The following is a 16584-nucleotide window of genomic DNA, read 5'->3' as shown; positions in this document are numbered from 1 at the left end:
TGCCTCTGTCCCGGAGGGAGACTTTACCTCCTGCTCGGGAAAGGCTCTCCAAGCACTTGGGAAGCTCCCTCCTGCTGTCCGGAACTCAGTCTTCCCATCCGAGGGGCGAGGGTGTGGGGAGGAGAGGTGGACAGGAAAGGGGTCCTCATCAGCGATCCCACCCTCCTCTCCTTCCTTCGTCCTCTCCAGGCCAGAGATCAGCGAGGAGCTCAAGGACCTAATCCTGAAGATGCTAGACAAGAATCCCGAGACGAGAATTGGGGTGCCAGACATCAAGGTCGGGGAACTGGAGGTCTTGGGCTGGGCTGGGACACAGAAAACAGGCGTCAGTTTCCCTTTCTGGAGAGACCGACACCAGGCTGCATGTGTGCTGGGTTTGGGTCTGTGGACTTTGGACCCCTCCTGGTGATTCTGGTAAAGGCTTGGAGTCCTTTGCTGACTGAGTGTCTACCTATGGCCTGACCTCTCCCCCTCTCCCTGCCCTCTCGGTCCCGACAGTTGCACCCTTGGGTGACCAAGAATGGGGAGGAGCCCCTTCCCTCGGAGGAGGAGCACTGCAGTGTGGTGGAGGTGACAGAGGAGGAGGTGAAGAACTCGGTCAGGCTCATCCCCAGCTGGACCACAGTGGTAAGAGGGCCGGGGTAGATGCTCCCTTGTCCTGGAGGGCCTGGGGGGCCTGGGGGGCCTGAGCCTTGCTCTGTGCCCGCCTCCGTTGGGGGACAGAGGCCTACCTGGCCAGCCAGCTGTGATCCTGGGCCACTGGAGCCGCCATTCTGCTGGAGGCCCATGGAGTGAGCCCGTGTATCAGTTAGACAGCACCTGTGTCTTCCCCAGAGCCCATATCAGGAGGTCTTGTGGTCAGGAGACCAGGAGGCTTGGTGAGGAGAGTAACCGATTTAAAGAAATACCAGGCGCAGTGGCTCACACCTATAATCCCAGCACTTTGGGAGGCCAAATAGGGTGGATCACCTGAGGTCGGGAGTTCCAGACCATCCTGGCTAACATGGTGAAACCCCATCTCTACTAAAAATACAAAAAAAAAAGTAGCCGGGCGTGGTGGTGGGTGCCTGTAGTCCCAGCTACTCAGGAGGCTGAGGCAGGAGAATTGCTTGAACTTGGAAGGCGGTTGCAGTGAGCTGAGATCGTGCCACTGCACTCCAGCCTGGGTGACAGAGGGAGACTCTGCCTCAAAAAAACAAAAAAAATGGCCGGGCGCGGTGGCTCAAGCCTGTAATCCCAGCACTTTGGGAGGCCGAGACGGGCGGATCACGAGGTCAGGAGATCGAGACCATCCTGGCTAACATGGTGGCGGGCGCCTGTAGTCCCAGCTACTCGGGAGGCTGAGGCAGGAGAATGGCGTAAACCCGGGAGGCGGAGCTTGCAGTGAGCGGAGATCCGGCCACTGCACTCCAGCCTGGGCGACAGAGCGAGACTCCGTCTCAAATAAATAAATAAAATAAATAAATAAATAAATAAAAAAGAAAGAAAGATATAGATGGCCTTTGCTGAGCGGCAACAATCACCGTGACTGGAAGAAGCATTTCCTTCCGTCCAGACGGTTATTGAACTTCCGTTTTCCAGGCACTGCCGAGGACACGGCAGGGGAATGGCCTGGGCAGCCGTTGGATTGGAGAAGTGGCCCCAAAGCCCACGTATCAGTTCGATGGTGCCTGCGTCTCCCCCAGAGCCCACTCACGTTTCGGTTTTGCTCCTCTTCCTCTGCTCAGCTTCTGTGTGGGCACTTGGAAGTGGTTCACGTAGTACCTAGTGGCCACTTGGGGCCACTGAGAGCCCTGCCCTGCCCCTGCCTGAGAGTCAAGTGAGTCGGCAAGCACAAGGCCAGGAGCCAGAGCTGGGGCCACTGCCCCTGGCAGGGCCTGGCCTTGCACTTTATCCCCCGCTGCAGGGTCCTGGCCCAGCTAGGACCAGCTGGCTGAATCCCTGCCCCCTATGCTTACTTGGCTCTGTGGGGTCCCTGGAACCAGGCAACTCCCACGGGGTCCCCATGGCCACTTCTCTGGTCTTAGCCACCACCTCCTGTCTCCCAGACCACCGGAAGAACCTCCTATGCTGTCCTTTGCTTCTACTCTCACTCCCCGTCCACCCGATCAATGCTCAACTCAGCACCCAGCATGGTCCTGGTGGCATGAATGTGTCACCTCTCAGCTCAGAGCCTGCTTCTCACAGGGCTGCTGTGTCCCTCAGAGTCGGGCCCCCAGCCTGCCCTCCCCCTGCCCTGTTTTTCTGTGGGGCTCCTGCACCGTCCCCCCATCATGCACTCGACTCTGGCCACGTGCCATGGAAGAGGCTGCCCTAGAGCCTTCAGATTTTGCTACCTTCTGCCTGGGGAGCCCCACCCCCGACTGCCATGGGACCTGCTCCCTCACTTCCTGCGGCTTTTTAAGCCAGAGTCCCCTCCGAGAGAGAAGCAAGCCTTCCCTGCGTCACACCTCATCGCCATTCCTTGTTTTATTTTTTCCTTTCCACTTACTGACATACATATTTTGCTGATTTTTCTTCTTTACTGAAACTAGAATATAAAACTTCTTCTCCTGAAACTAGAATATAAGCTACATGATGGCCGGACTCAGTGGTTCACGCCTGTAATCCCAGCACTTTGGGAGGCCAAGGCGGGAGGATCACTTGAGGTCAGGAGTTTGAGAACAGCCTGGCCAACATGGTGAAGCCCCGTCTCTTCTAAAAATACAAAAAATTAGCCGAGCGTCGTGGCGGATGCCTGTAATCCCACCTATTCAGGAGGCTGAGGCAGAAGGATCATTTGAACCCGGGAGGCAGAGGTTGCCGTGAGCCGAGATCGTGCCACTGCACTCCAGCCCCGGGCAACAAGAGCGAAATTCCATCTGAAAAAAATAAAAAGGCTATAGGGCTACATGAGGGCAAGAATTTTGGCCTCAGTGTGGCCCCAGTGCCTACAGCAGTGTCCAGCACACGGTAGGCAGCCAGTGGTGACCAGTGTTGACAGGATGGATGGAGACAGGCGAGTGAGTGAAGGGACTGGCAAGTGTGCTGCTGGCTCTCTGCATGTGTGTGAGTCAGCGTGTGTGTGGGCAGGGCATGGAACCGTCCTTGGCATGAAGGAGGGACAAAGGCAGACAGCCAGGCTGCAGCAGCTGCCCCGCTCCTGGCAGCCCCCCTGGCTCGGCCACCGACTGCGGCTCAGCCGCTTCCCGGGCCACTGTGCAGTAGCATCTTCTTGGCATCCTCTCTGCGGCCGGAAGGTGGGAAGGATGGCACAGCATCCTCCATGGCGTTGCTGCCGTGGTGAGAAGGTATTTTCTTTTTTTTTTTCGGATCTCCGCTCACTGCAAGCTCCGCCTCCCGGGTTTACACCATTCTCCTGCCTCAGCCTCTCGAGTAGCTGGGACTACAGGCGCCCGCCACCTCGCCCGGCTAGTTTTTTGTATTTTTTAGTAGAGACGGAATTTCACCGGGTTAGTCAGGATGGTCTCGATCTCCTGACCTCGTGATCTGCCCGTCTCGGCCTCCCAGAGTGCTGGGATTACAGGCGTGAGCCACCGCGCCCGGCCGGCCGAGAAGGTATTTTCTAATGGACTCCTACTTCCAGCCCTGGCCCTCCCCACTCTTTCAGCCTGGCCTTGTGGCCCCTTCATGGACCGGTCCCGGCCCCCCTCCTCACACACCAGCGGCACCCAGCTCCTCACCGTTCCGGGACTTTGCCGCCAGCCCCCGTGTTCTCATCCCCGCCATGCCATGCTGTGCTGATTGAAATGAGACCCACGCTGCGGCCCCCTTGGCAGCTGCTCTCGGGGAATCGGAGCAGAGGTGGCGTGTCTGGGAGCCTGGGGCCTGTGCTCCTCACACCGCCATGTCCTCCTCAGATCCTGGTGAAGTCCATGCTGAGGAAGCGCTCCTTTGGGAACCCGTTTGAGCCCCAAGCACGGAGGGAAGAGCGATCCATGTCTGCTCCAGGAAACCTACTGGTGTAAGTACTAGTGGGCCGAGGCCTGCCGGGTGCTCCCTAGAGTCAGGTGGGGAGGCCTGAGGCCCATCCTCCCACTCTCACTGTCGTTGGGCCGAGGCCAGAGACTGGGGACTTCGCCAGGTCTTGGAGTTGGCCCCATTTGCACCTCTGTCCCCTAGGTTAGTCAGGGCGAGAAGGGACCTTTTGGGCCCAGCCCTTGCTTCATTCCTGGGGCCAGCATCCCTCACATACACGCTTCCAGGGATAAGGAGCTCATGCAACCCCTCCATGGGACAGGAAGACCCTTCTTCCATCAAGCTTGATGTCACTCTCCGACTGGGTCCAGCCCCTCGGGGGCTTCAAATCTGCGGCCTCCTCAGCCCTTGGCAACCTGGCAGAGGTTTGCAGACGGGTTGATGTCGGCTCCCTGTAGGCTGGTGGGCTATAGAGGAGGGGCGCTGGCCCCTCTGCCTGGCCCTAGGGACTGTTGGCTGCTCTCCCGAGTGGCCCCGGCTGCCTGCAGCCATTGCTGGGGCTGTGCGCCCAGTCAGCACTTTGTGAGTGCTTGTCCAGTGAGTGAGCAGGGACAGGCTGGCCAGTGGAGCACGGGAGAGGAACCCGCATTTGCCGAGGGCTCCCCACAGTAAGCCATGCCTGTGGATTCGCCACCTCCTAGGAAGGTCCAGAAAAGCAGCCCCTCAAACCCGTGCCCTTCGTCCTCAGCAGTTCCACCTTCTTCCACTGTAATAAAAGCCAGTCTGGGATGCTGATAAGGCCTGCTGGAGTTTGTACACAAACCTGCAGAGAGAAAACGGTCGGGGTCCTGAACCACAGCATGGTCCTGGAACAGCCACTGCCTTCCTCTGGCCCCGGAGGGAAGCTTCAGGGAAGGGGCTGGTGGGGCTCTGTGTGGAAGGCGCACTCCCCTTGGCACTCCCAGCGCCAGGCGCTGTCCCCAGGCCCATCCGGGCCCACCATGTTGGTGTCCTGTGGTCTCCCTCTCGTAAGAGGGCCCTTCAGAAGAGTCGGGTCCCCTGGTAGTGGATGAGCTGACATCTGCTCCCTGCTGGAGGTGCTTGCACCCAGGGAGAGTCACATAATGAGGTGTGGGGCCTGGAAAAGGCCTGGAGATCCCAACTGCAGTTTTTCTATCATCTCTTCAGTGAGGTAGTTGCGGTTGGGGGAGGATTCTCTGAATTCATCTAGGAATATAGGCCCCTGACGCTGGAATTGTGCTTAGTGCGTGTGTAGCGAGGGGACGTATGTGATTTGACATCCAAATGGGGGCACTTTTGAGAGTGAAAGGGGAAGCCATTCCTAATTATGCCAGCACGGTGGCTCATGCCTGTAATCCCAGCACTTTGGGAGACCAAAGCAGGATTGCTTGAGCCCAGGAGTTCAAGACCAGCCTGGGCAACGTAGCAAGACCCCATCTCTACAAAAAAAAAAATTAAAAATTAGCTGGACGTGATGGTGGACGCCTGTAGTCCTAGATACTCAGGAGGCTGAGGTGGGAGGATTGCTTGAGTCTGGGAGGTGGAGGTTGCAGTGAGCCAAGATTGCACCACCGTACTCCAGCCCGGGTGATAGAGCCAGACCCTGTCTAAAATATGTATATATATATTTATAATAATTATGCCAGGACATCAGGTGGAATCAGGACTGTGTCCAGCAAACCTGGACACCTGGTCCCTCTGACTCAGAGCCTATGGTCCAGCACCCTCTAGTGGTGGGACAAGCCAGACACAGGATAAAGACAGTACCTAGGTTGTACCTGGCAAACAGAGTGACAAGATTGGGCTTAATACTTTCCAGCTATAAAATTATAGAATTCTGTGACCCAAGTTTAATTTGGCGGTAGAGCTTTTTTTTTTTCAGTAGAGATGGAGTCTTGCCATGTTGCCCAGGCTGAACTTGAACTTCTGGCCTCTAGCGATTTGTCCACCTCAGCCTCCCAAAGTGCTGGGATTACATGCATAAGCCACCACACCCTGTCTCTAGGTTTAACTTTGAAAGTAGATTTTACCTCATCAAGTCCCAATATTTATCCTTGATAGACTGTTTTGGTTTTTTTGTTTATTTGTTTGTTTTCAGACGGAGTTTCACTCTTGTTGCCCAGGCTGGAGGGCAATGGCACAGTCTCGGCTCACTGAAACCCCTGCCTACTGCATTCAAGCAATTCTCCTGCCTCAGCCTCCCAAATAGCTGGGATTACAGGTGCCTGCCACCACCACACCGGCTAATTTTTCTATTTTTATTAGAGACGGGGTTTCACCATGTTGGCCAGGCTGGTCTTGAACTCCTGACCTCAGGTAATCTGCCCACCTCAGCCTCCCAAAGTGCTGGGATTATAGGTGTGAGCCACTGTGCCCGGCCATAAACTGTTTTGTATACTTTGGGATAATTGTAGAAACTCTGTAGTAAAGTTAAGTGGGGTGGGTCCTTTTTAAAGATATCAAAACCCATTTACTGATTATTTTTAAAAAAAGACATTTTGGGAGGAAAATTAGACACATAAATCTGTTGAATATGTAACGGAATCCTAAGACTGATAGATGGACTCTGCCCTGTGAACAAGGCAAAGAAAAAAGCAAAATGAAAGCCCCTCTGCCCAGATCTGCTGGGGGCTGACTGAGGTCCACACAGAAGGCCCTCAGGCCGGGCACCGTGGCTCACTCCTGTAACCCCAACACTTTAGGAGGCTGAGATGGATGGATCGCTTGAGCCCAGGAGTTTGAGACCAGCCTGGGCAACATGGTGAAACCCTGTTTTTATAGAAATAAAAAAATTAGGCTGGGCGCGGTGGCTCATGCCTATAATCCCAGCACTTTGGGAAGCTGAGGTGGGCAGATCACGAGGTCAGGAGATCGAGACCATCCTGGCTAACACGGTGAAACCCTGTCTCTACTAAAAATATACAAAAAATTAGCCGGGCGTGGTGGCGGGCACCTGTAGTCCCAGCTACTCGGGAGGCTGAGGCAGGAGAATGGCGTGAACCGGAGAGGTAGAGCTTGCAGTGAGCTGAGATCCGGCCACTGCACTCCAGCCTGGGTGGCAGAGCGAGACTCTGTCTCAAAAAAAGAGGAAAATTAGCTGGGTGTAGTGGCATGTGCCTGTAGTCTCAGCTACTCAGGAGGCTCAGGTGGGAAGATCGCTTGAGCCTGGGAGGCAGAGGTTGCAATGAGCCGAGATCACGCCGCTGCACTCCAGCCTGCACGACAGAGCAAGACCCTGTCTCAAAACAACAACAACAAAACTACACACACAGAGAGAAGGTCCTTGACCAGGCTGATAGAGGATGTAGGGAAGTCAGCTGGGTCAGACTGTGAGACGCTCCAGAGGCCGTGCTGGGAGGTTTAGACTTCATCTCTGGTCAATGGGGGGCCATGGAGGCACTGTGGGCTGAGGCTGGGGGCTAGGAGACCGCCAAGGAGCAATTGCTGTGATGCAGGGAGGCCAGAGAGAGGCCAAGCTTGGGGCAGTGGGTGAAGGGGGCTTTGAGAGATTCTGGGATTTAAATTCCTGTGTGTGTGAGGGAGAGTATCCCCCTGAGGGTATATTCTGACCCTGAGGTCCCTCTGTCCCTGGTGTCCCCTGAACAGGAAAGAAGGGTGTGGCGAAGGGGGCAAGAGCCCAGAGCTCCCCGGCGTCCAGGAAGACGAGACTGCATCCTGAGCCCCTGCATGCACCCAGGGCCACCCGGCAGCATACTCATCCCGCGCCTCCAGAGGCCCACCGCCCTCATGCAACAGCCGCCCCCGCGGGCAGGGGGCTGGGCACTGCAGCCCCGCTCCTGCCCCTCCCCCATCGTGCTGCATGACCTCCACGCACGCACGTCCAGGGACAGGACTGGAATGTATGTCATTTGGGGTCTTGGGGGCAGGGCTCCCACGAGGCCATCCTCCTCTTCCTGGCCCTTCTTGGCCTGACCCATTCTGTGGGGAAACCAGGTGCCCATGGAGCCTCAGAAACGCCACCTGGCTGGTTGGCATGGCCCAGGGCAGGAGCAGAGGCAGGAGACCAAGATGGCAGGTGGAGGCCTGGCTTACTGCAACTGAAGAGACCTCGCGCTGGGGCCGGGCAGGCCTGGCTCAGCTGCCACAGGCATATGGTGGAGAGGGGGGTACCCTGCCCACCTTGGGGTGGTGGCACCAGAGCTCTTGTCTACTCAAATGCTGGTGTGCGGGCGCGGACCCCTCACTGAGGAGAGGGCCAGTGTTGGAGAATTCTGATTCCTTTTTTGTTGTCTTTTACTTTTGTTTTTAACCTGGGGATTCAGGGGAGAGGCCCTGCTTGGGAACATCTCACGAGCTTTCCTACAGCTTCGGTGGTTCCCAGCACACCCCACCATTATTTGGCAGCCGAGTGGACGGAGCTAACTTTCCTGGACTGTGTTTCGCGTTCAGCGTTATCTGGAAAGTGGGCTGAACAGAATCAAGCTCTGAGCAGAGGGCTAGAGCGGAAGCACCACATCGTCCCTGCCCATCTCACTCCCTCCTTTGATGGCTCCCCAGAGCTGAGGCTGGAGAAGACACCAGGGCTGACTTTGACCGAGGGCCACGGACGCGCCAGGCCTGTGGCCCTGCACATGCTGAAATAACTGGAACCCAGCCTCTCATCCTACACTGGCGTACCCATCTGGCCCCAAGAGCTGCACTCACATTCCTACAATGAAGGACAAACTGTCCAGGTTGGAGGGATCACGAGACACAGAACCTGGAGGGCTGTGCACACCGGCAGGTGGCCTCTGCGGCAGCTGCCTCACCCTGAGGACATCAGCAGTCAGCCTGCTCAGAGCGGGGGTGCTGGAGCGCGTGCAGACACAACTCTTCCAAAGCGGCCTTCGCCTTCTCTCTGGGATCAGTGTCCGGCTGGCCGGCCTGGCGTTGGCTGACCAAATGCTCGTAGAGGTTGACCCCCACAGGGAAATCACACAGGACGCAGACCTGCCCTGGAAACATGGATGGACGAGGGATTTTGGCCACAGGTGTGGGTTTCCCATTGGAGGAGGGTTTGTTTGGAGAAGGGAGGCTGGCTGGGGGAGAAACCCGGATCCCGCTGCATCTCCGCGCCTGTGGGTGCATGTCGCGCCTCCACGCGCACACGCGTGCGCGTGCCCATCTGCTGCACACAGCTCACTCGTATGTCCTGCACTGGTACACGCATCTGTAATACAGTTTCTACGTCTATTTAAGGCTATAGGAGCCGAATGTGCCCCGTTGTCAATGGGTCCACGTTTCTCCCCGGCTCCTCTGTGCTAAGGCAGAGTGTGGCCCAGGGCTTAAGAAGTTATTCCGTACTGTTTTTAAGAACACTTTTATAGAGTTAGTGGAAGGCAAGTGAAGAGCCAATCACTGATCCCCAAGTGTGTCTTGAGCATCTCTGAGCGTCTGGTCTAGGGGGACCACGTCGATCAGACCCACCCTTGGAAAGCTCTGGGGTGGACCCAGTTGGGATGCTCACCCCGTCACTGAGGGTTTTGGTTGGCGGCGTCATTTTTGAATGTAGCACAAGCGATGAGCAAACTCTATAAGAGTGTTTTAAAAATTAACTTCCCAGGAAGTGAGTTACAAACAATAAAAGCCCTTTCTTGAGTTAAAAAAAAAAAAAAAAAAAAGGCTTGTGTGTACATTTTCTGCATCTGGATACATGTTCTTTCTTTCTCAGCAGCTAGAACAGCTGGCTTTGTAGAATTTTCTGGAAGCGCCTGAGGCACCCTAAGTCCCTGAGCAGGACAGTGGTGAGAGGTGCTCTCGGAGGGGGGAGGGAGAGGGAAGGGCTGGCTCAGGAGGTGACGGGGCTGCAATCCAGGGTACAGCTGAGGCTCCTGGGTGGGTCCGTGGCCACTCCTTGGGAAGAACTGCCTTTTTCACAGGGGCTCAGGAGGCCAAGGTCTGGTCCAGGTAGGAGCCATATCCGCTTCTCTTGGGGCAGAGGTCCCTATGGTGTCACGGGAGTGCCTGTGACACCAGCCCAGTGACCTCCCATCCCCACTTAGCCTTGGACACTGGTACAGACTTTTAGGACCCCACACCTCTGTTCCCATGGTACAGCCCTCCAGGGCAGTGACGGAAAGAGTCATCATTGAGGTCACACAGGCCTGAGCTTGAATCCAAGCTTTGCTACTTAAACAGTGTGTGACCTTTGACAAGTCATTGGAGGAGCCTCAGTTCCCTTATTGGTATGATGGGAATACTCCCATGGGGGTATTTTGTTTGTTTGGGTTTTTTTGAGACTTGCTCTGTTGCCCAGGCTAGAGTACAATGGCGCGATCTCGGCTCACTGCAACCTCCGCCTCCTGGGGTTCAAGCGATTCTCCTGCCTCAGCCTCCTGAGTAGCTGGGACTATAGGCACCCGCCATCACGCCCCGGCTAATTTTTTTTATTTTTAGTAGAGACGGGGTTTCACCATGTTGGCCATGCTGGTCTTGAACTCCCGACCTCAGGTGATCCTCCCGCCTCGGCCTCCCAAAGTGCTGGGATTACAGGCGTGAGCCACCACGCCCACCTCCCATGGGGTTTGAATGCAAAAAATGCAAACTTTTTCTTCTACCCTCACAGCACAGCAGTGGACACAGAAGACTTCTGAGACCAACTGTGTGGGTGCCCCCCTCCCGCATATCCCTTCTGCGGCAGACACCAGCCGGGTGTCTTCTAACTCAATTCTCACACTGTCTATTCGGAAGCAGTATCAGATCCCACAGGCTGACGCAAGCCCACAAGACAGTCCCTCAGTCAGACACCAGTCACAAGTCCAAGCCTCTGGAGTTTCTGTCCCACCGGCTTCGAGTTGGGGTTCCCACAACCCTCTCTTTGGGTTTGATTAACTCAAGTGTCCACTCAAGGGATGCTAGTAGGATGTGGCCAGGATGGAAAGAAGCAGACAGACATGAGGGATATGCAGGAGGCCAGAGTGACAAGACCATGCGTGGAATGGCCATGCAGGTGGGAGAGGAAGGGGTTGGGGGTCCCCCAAGCTTCCAGGCAGAAGCTCCCCAGACACCAAGACCAGTAAGCCCATCTTGTTCTCATTTCTTCCCCCCCACTGGAGCCCCTCAAAGGCAGCCCTCTCCATCTCTCGCCTCCTTACTGGTCTCCTAGCCTTGGTCCTTGGCCCGCTGGTCCATGCCCTCCCTGGCTGCCCGAGTGATCTTTCTGAGCACCCACCTGACCATGCCCCTCTCAGAACCCTGCCATGGTCCCCACGGTGCTCGGCCTGGTGCTCAAGGCCCCGCCAGCCCCTCTGGATGCCCTCCCCACTCCTGTCCCGCCCTCTTGCCTTGCTCCCATCACTCTTCAGGCCCACCCATTCCTGCGGGACACTGCCTCCTCTCAGTCCCTGCCTCTGCTTGTCAAGGTTGACCCCGCCCTCCAAGGTCTATTCAGCAGCTGGAAAAATCCCTCAGTGGGTTCATCGAAATGGTCACCAGATCGATGCAGAATTGCAGCGCGGGAGGGCACCTGCTAAACTTCTCACTCGGTCCCCACCAGAGTCCAGGAGGGACCGTGCCTAAGGCACTGGAGCGTTCACAGGGACCAGATTCTCCGTGCCCTCAGACGCTCCCGCTTCAAGGCAATCTGTGCCAATATCCATCTACCTCCCTGCGAAACACACCCCAAAGCTGAGAAAGGGCTCCCCACTGCAGTTGGCCTGCTCCCTCCACCCCAACCCCCAACTCCCCATTCAGTTCGAAGGGGCAGTTCTAGAATCTCCGAGGGAGTTTTTTAAAAATCCTCATGCATAGGTCCCACCTTCAGAGATTCTGGGTCAAATGGTCAAGGATGTAGTCTGGGTGTCAGGATTTTTTAAAAAAATATATTTTATATTTAAAAAATTGTTGTAGCAGTTTTAGGTTTTTAGAAAAATTGAGCAGAAGATACAGACAGAGCTGGGAGTGGTGGCTCACGCCTGTAATCCCAGCACTTTGGGAGGCTGAGGCGGGTGGATCACTTGAGGTTAGGAGTTCGAGACCAGCCTGGCCAACATGGCAAAACCCCGTCTCTACTAAAAATACAAACATTAGCCAGGCGTGGTGGTGGGTACCTGTAATCCCAGCTACTCAGGAGGCTGAGGCAGCAGAATTGCTTGAACCCAGGAGGTGGAGGTTGCAGTGAGCTGAGATCACGCCATTGCACTCCAGCCTGGGCAACAGAGTGAGACCCTTTGAAAAAAAAAAAGAAAAGAAATAAAAGAAAAGAAAGAAGGAAGGACAGACAGTTCCCATATATCCCCTCAACCGCCACCTCCCGCCAACCAATTTCTCTTATTATTAACATCTTGCATTGGGATACATTTGCTTCCATTTATGAGCCAATCCTGATACATTATTATTAACCAAAGTCCACAGATTACATTAGGACTCACTGAGTTGTACTATTCTATGGGTTTTAACAAATGTATAATGACATGTATTCACCATTACAGTGTCACATAGAATAGTTTTGCTGTGGCCGGGTGTGGTGGCTCACGCCTGTAGTCCCAGCACTTTGGGAGGCCCAGGCAGGCAGATCACAAAGTCACGAGTTCAAGACCAGCCTGGCCAATATGGTGAAACCCTAGCTCTTAAAAATATAAAAATTAGCCGGGCATGGTGATGGGTGCTTGTATTCCCAGCTACTCCAGAGGCTGAGGCAGGAGAATCATTTGAACCCGGGAAGCAGAGGTTGCAGTGAGCCGAGATCGCGCCACTGCACTCCAGGCCTGGGCGACAGAGTGAAACTCCATCTCAAAAAAAAAAAAAATAGTTTCGCTGTCCTAAAAATCCTGTCCTTTACCTATTCATCTCTCCCCCTCCCTTCTTCCTTTAATAACGACTCATCTTTTTACTGTCTACTGTCTCCATAGATTTGCCTTTTCCAGAATGTCATATTGTTGGAATCATACAGTATGTAACCTTTTCAGCTTCCCAGCTGATTCTTTTTTTTTTTTTTTTTGAGACGGAGTCTCGCTCTGTTACCCAGGCTGGAGTGTAGTGGTGTAGTCTTGGCTCACTGCAACCTCTGTCTCCCAGGTTCAAGTGATTCTCCTGCCTCAGGCTCCCACGTGGCTGGGATTACAGGTGCCCATCACCACGCCTAGCTAATTTTTTGTATTTTTAGTAGAGACGGGGTTTCACCATGTTGGCCAGGCTGGTCTCGAACTCCTGACCTTGTGATCTGCCTGCCTTGGCCTCCCAAAGCGCTGGGATTACAGGCATGAGCCACCGACAGCAGGGGTTGACATGAATAGCCCTGGTCTAGAATTTGGTAAAGGGAGGTGGTAGCTCTGGGGCTCTGTGTTACTAAATCTAGTACGGGCAAAAGTCTCGTTTCCTTTTGATACGTCCATCTGCCTATCATCCATCCATCCATCCTTCAATCTTTGTCCCAGGCCTTCTGTAACCAGGCTTTGAGTTAGACACTAAGCCAAACCATCACTGTTGCTGCTCTCATGGTTGTCACATGCTGCTGCAGCAGACAGACATGAATCAAGTTGCCATGCAGGTGCTTGGATGATTTTGAAGTGATGGGCACTTTATAGGAAAGGCTTGTGGTGAGTAGCTCTCTGAGAGTAGTTAGGCTTCCCAGAGCAAGGAAGGTTCCAGCTGTGACCTGAAGTTGAGACAGAACTCACTAGACCAAGCGAAGGCAGGAGAAGAAAGCTCTGAGCAGGGAGCCTGGCTTGTGCAAGGGCCCGTGGGAGGAGGGAGCTTGGTGCTTTCCAAGAGCTGAAGTGATGCTGGGAGTGAGGAGAGAGTCGTGAGAGATGAAGCTGGAGAGGAGACAGCGGCTGCAGCATGTGTGCTGAAAAGACACATCACCCAGGCCAGGCACCGTGGCTCATGTTTGTCATCCGGGTGCGGTGGCTCACGCTTGTCATCCAGATGTGGTGGCTCATGCTTGTCATCCCAGCACTTTGGGAGCCCAAGACAGGTGGATCTCTTGAGCCCAGGAATTCAAGACCGGCCTGGGCAACAAACTGAGACCCCATCTTACAAAAAACAAAAACTAGCTGGATGTGGTGGTACAGGCCTGTGGTCCCAGCTACATAGGAGGCTGAGGCAGGAGGATCACTTGAGCTCAGGAGGTCGAGGCTGAGGGAGCCAAGATGGCACCATTGCACTCCAACCTGGGCAACAGAGCAAGAACCTGTCTCAAACAACAACAACAACAACAACAACAAAGATTTCTCTGGCTACAGTGTAGAAGGATGGGAGCAGAAGAACCAGAAAAACAGAGCAGTGAGGAGGCCGTGGCAGTGTCCACTCAAGGGATGCTAGTAGGATGTGGCCAGGATGAAAAGAAGCAGACGGACATGAGGGATGTGCGTGAGGCCAGAGTGACAAGACCATGCATGGGCTGGCCATGCGGGTGGGAGAGGAAGGGATTGGGGGGCTCCCCAAGCTTCCAGCCATGCCCACCTGGATCGACTGTGGTGCTGATCAGAGAGCAAGGGAACACAGGAATGGACCCGCCTTGCTACATTCAAAGGAAGACGCAATTGGACATGCGGATCTGGAGCTCAAGGGAGAGGCGAGAACTGGAAATGGAGACGCGGGGGCCCTCAGCATGTGGACGGCTGTGGAGTTGGAAGCCATGCGTGTGATGAGCTAGCCGAGGCAGTGAGAAGAAAGGGGCCCAGAATTGAGCCCTGGCAGAATGCCACTGTTGCGGAAGTTGGAAGAACCCTCAAAGGCCCTAGGACAGGAGTGGTGGAGAAAAAAGAAAAACAAGAGTGGCACGATCACAGCAGAGCCTGTGTGGTTTCAGGAACTGGGAGTGGCCCTCGGCGTCCATGCTCAAGGGAGGTGAGGGGAAGATCTAGAAAGTGAGAGACATGGCCGGGCGTGGTGGATCATGCCTATAATCCCAGCACTTTGGGAGGCTGAGGCGGGTGGATCATGAGGTCAGGAGTTCGAGACCAGCCTGGCCAACATGGTGAAACTCCATCTCTACTGAAAATACAAAAATTAGCCAGGCCTGGCGGCGGCGCCTATAATCCCAGCTACTTGGGAGGCTGAGGCAGGAGAACGCTTGAACCCGGGAGGTGAAGGTTGTAGTAAGCTGAGATCACGCCACTGCACTCCAGCCTGGGCAACAGAGCAAGACTCTGTCTTGGGGGTCGGGGGAAGAAAGTGAGGGAGATGGAGAGAGGGAGAATGGAGAAAGTGAGGGAAGACGGTCCTTGCAAGAATTTAACTATGGCCAGGCATGGTGGCTCACGCCTATAATCCCAGCACTTTCAGAGGCTGGCTCACACCTATAATCCCAGCACTTTCAGAGGCTGAGGCAAGTGGATCACCTGAGGTCAGGAGTTCAAGACCAGCCTGGTCAACATGGTGAAATCCCGTCTCTACCAAAAATACAAAAAAATTAGCCCAGCGTGGTGGCAGGTGCCTGTAATCCCAGCTACCCTGGAGGCTGAGGCAGGAAGATTGTTTGAACCCGGGAGGTGGAGCTTTGCAGTGAGCTGAGATGGCACCACTGCACTCCATCCTGGGCGGCAGAGAGGGATTCCACCTCAAAAGAAAAACAAAAAAACAAACAAACAAGAATTTAGCTATGCAGTGGATGGGGCACAAGGATACAGTGCCCCCACCAGGGTCAGCTGCCTCAGGATCTTTTCTTCAACCACGGAAACTTTTCCTCAATGACTGACCTGCGCATGTTCCAAGGACAGCCGTGAACTGAGGAGTGTGAGGCGTGGGGGTCGCGGGCACCCAACTTCAAACTGCACTAAAGAACATCCCAGGCCAGGCACGGTGGCTCACGCCTGTAATCCCAGCACTTTGGGAGGCCAAGGTGGGAGGATCACGAGGTCAGGAGATCGAGGCCACCCTGGCTAACACAGTGAAACCCCGTCTCCACTAAAAATACAAAAAAATTAGCCGGGCATGGTGGCGGGTGCCTGTAGTCCCAGCTACTCGGGAGGCTGAGGCAGGAGAATGGCGTGAACCTGGTAGGCGGAGCTTGCAGTGAGCAGAGATCGCACCGCTGCACTCCGGCCTGGGCGACAGAGCAAGACTCTGTCTCAAAAAAAAAAAAAAAAAAAAAAAGAACATCCCTGCTTCAATCAGCGGGGCATGAGCTCAGGCCAGTGCACCAGGTTACCAGCCCTCAGGGAGCATCTGATTTCACCTGAGGAGCTCACATTACCTTTCCATGGCTTTTCCCTGTGCCCCACCAGGAGAAGTAGGATTCCATTATTTTTATTCCCCTCCTTGCTGGGTAAGAGAGGAAAGGAATAAGCAGAGGGAGAGGGCTGGGCGTGGTGGTTCACAGCTATAATCCCAGCACTTTGGGAGGCCAAGGCAGGACGACTTCTTGAGCCCAGGAGTTCAAGACCAGCCTGGGCAACATGGTGAAACCCCATCTCTACTAAAAATACAAAAATTAGCCGGCTGTGGTGGTGCATGCCTGTAATCCCAGCTGCTCGGGAGGCTGAGGCAGGAGACTCGCTTGAACCTGGGAGGCAGAGGTTTCAGTGAGTCGAGATCACGCCATTGCACTCCAGCCTAGGTGACAGAGTGAGACTCTGTCTCAATAAATAAATAAACAAATAAAAAAATAAAAAATAGAGGGAGTGACCAGTTTCTTTCTTTCTTTCTCTCTTTTCTTTTCTTTTCTTTTCTTTTCTTTTCTTTTTTCTTTTCTTTTCTTTT

At 54.6% G+C, this 16584-nt stretch overlaps 1 protein-coding gene across 7 annotated transcripts in view; it reads left to right on the top strand.

The window, feature by feature from the left end:
• The window catches only part of CAMKK1 (calcium/calmodulin dependent protein kinase kinase 1), a 32089-nt gene extending 22529 nt beyond the window's left edge, over nt 1-9560 (top strand). For 4 of the 7 annotated variants that reach the window (XM_021928571.2, XM_021928572.2, XM_021928575.2 and 1 more), the window contains 4 exons: nt 190-277; nt 499-627; nt 3861-3964; nt 4123-5298. In XM_021928571.2, coding sequence (XP_021784263.2) covers nt 190-277; nt 499-627; nt 3861-3964; nt 4123-4360 — 559 coding nt within the window. In that variant the 3' untranslated portion in view covers nt 4361-5298. Of the gene's footprint in view, nt 1-189; nt 278-498; nt 628-3860; nt 3965-4122; nt 5299-7545 lie in introns of those variants that run through there. The other 3 variants (XR_004179310.1, XM_031657278.1, XM_021928573.2) reach the window with 2 other exon arrangements.
• The last annotated feature ends 7024 nt before the right edge of the window (nt 9561-16584 follow it).

Source organism: Papio anubis, chromosome 17, assembly GCF_008728515.1.
Source record: "Papio anubis isolate 15944 chromosome 17, Panubis1.0, whole genome shotgun sequence".
Classification (NCBI taxonomy): domain Eukaryota; kingdom Metazoa; phylum Chordata; class Mammalia; order Primates; family Cercopithecidae; genus Papio; species Papio anubis.
The sequence above is the reverse complement of the archived record's forward strand: the minus strand, read 5'-3'. Positions and strand labels throughout refer to the sequence as shown.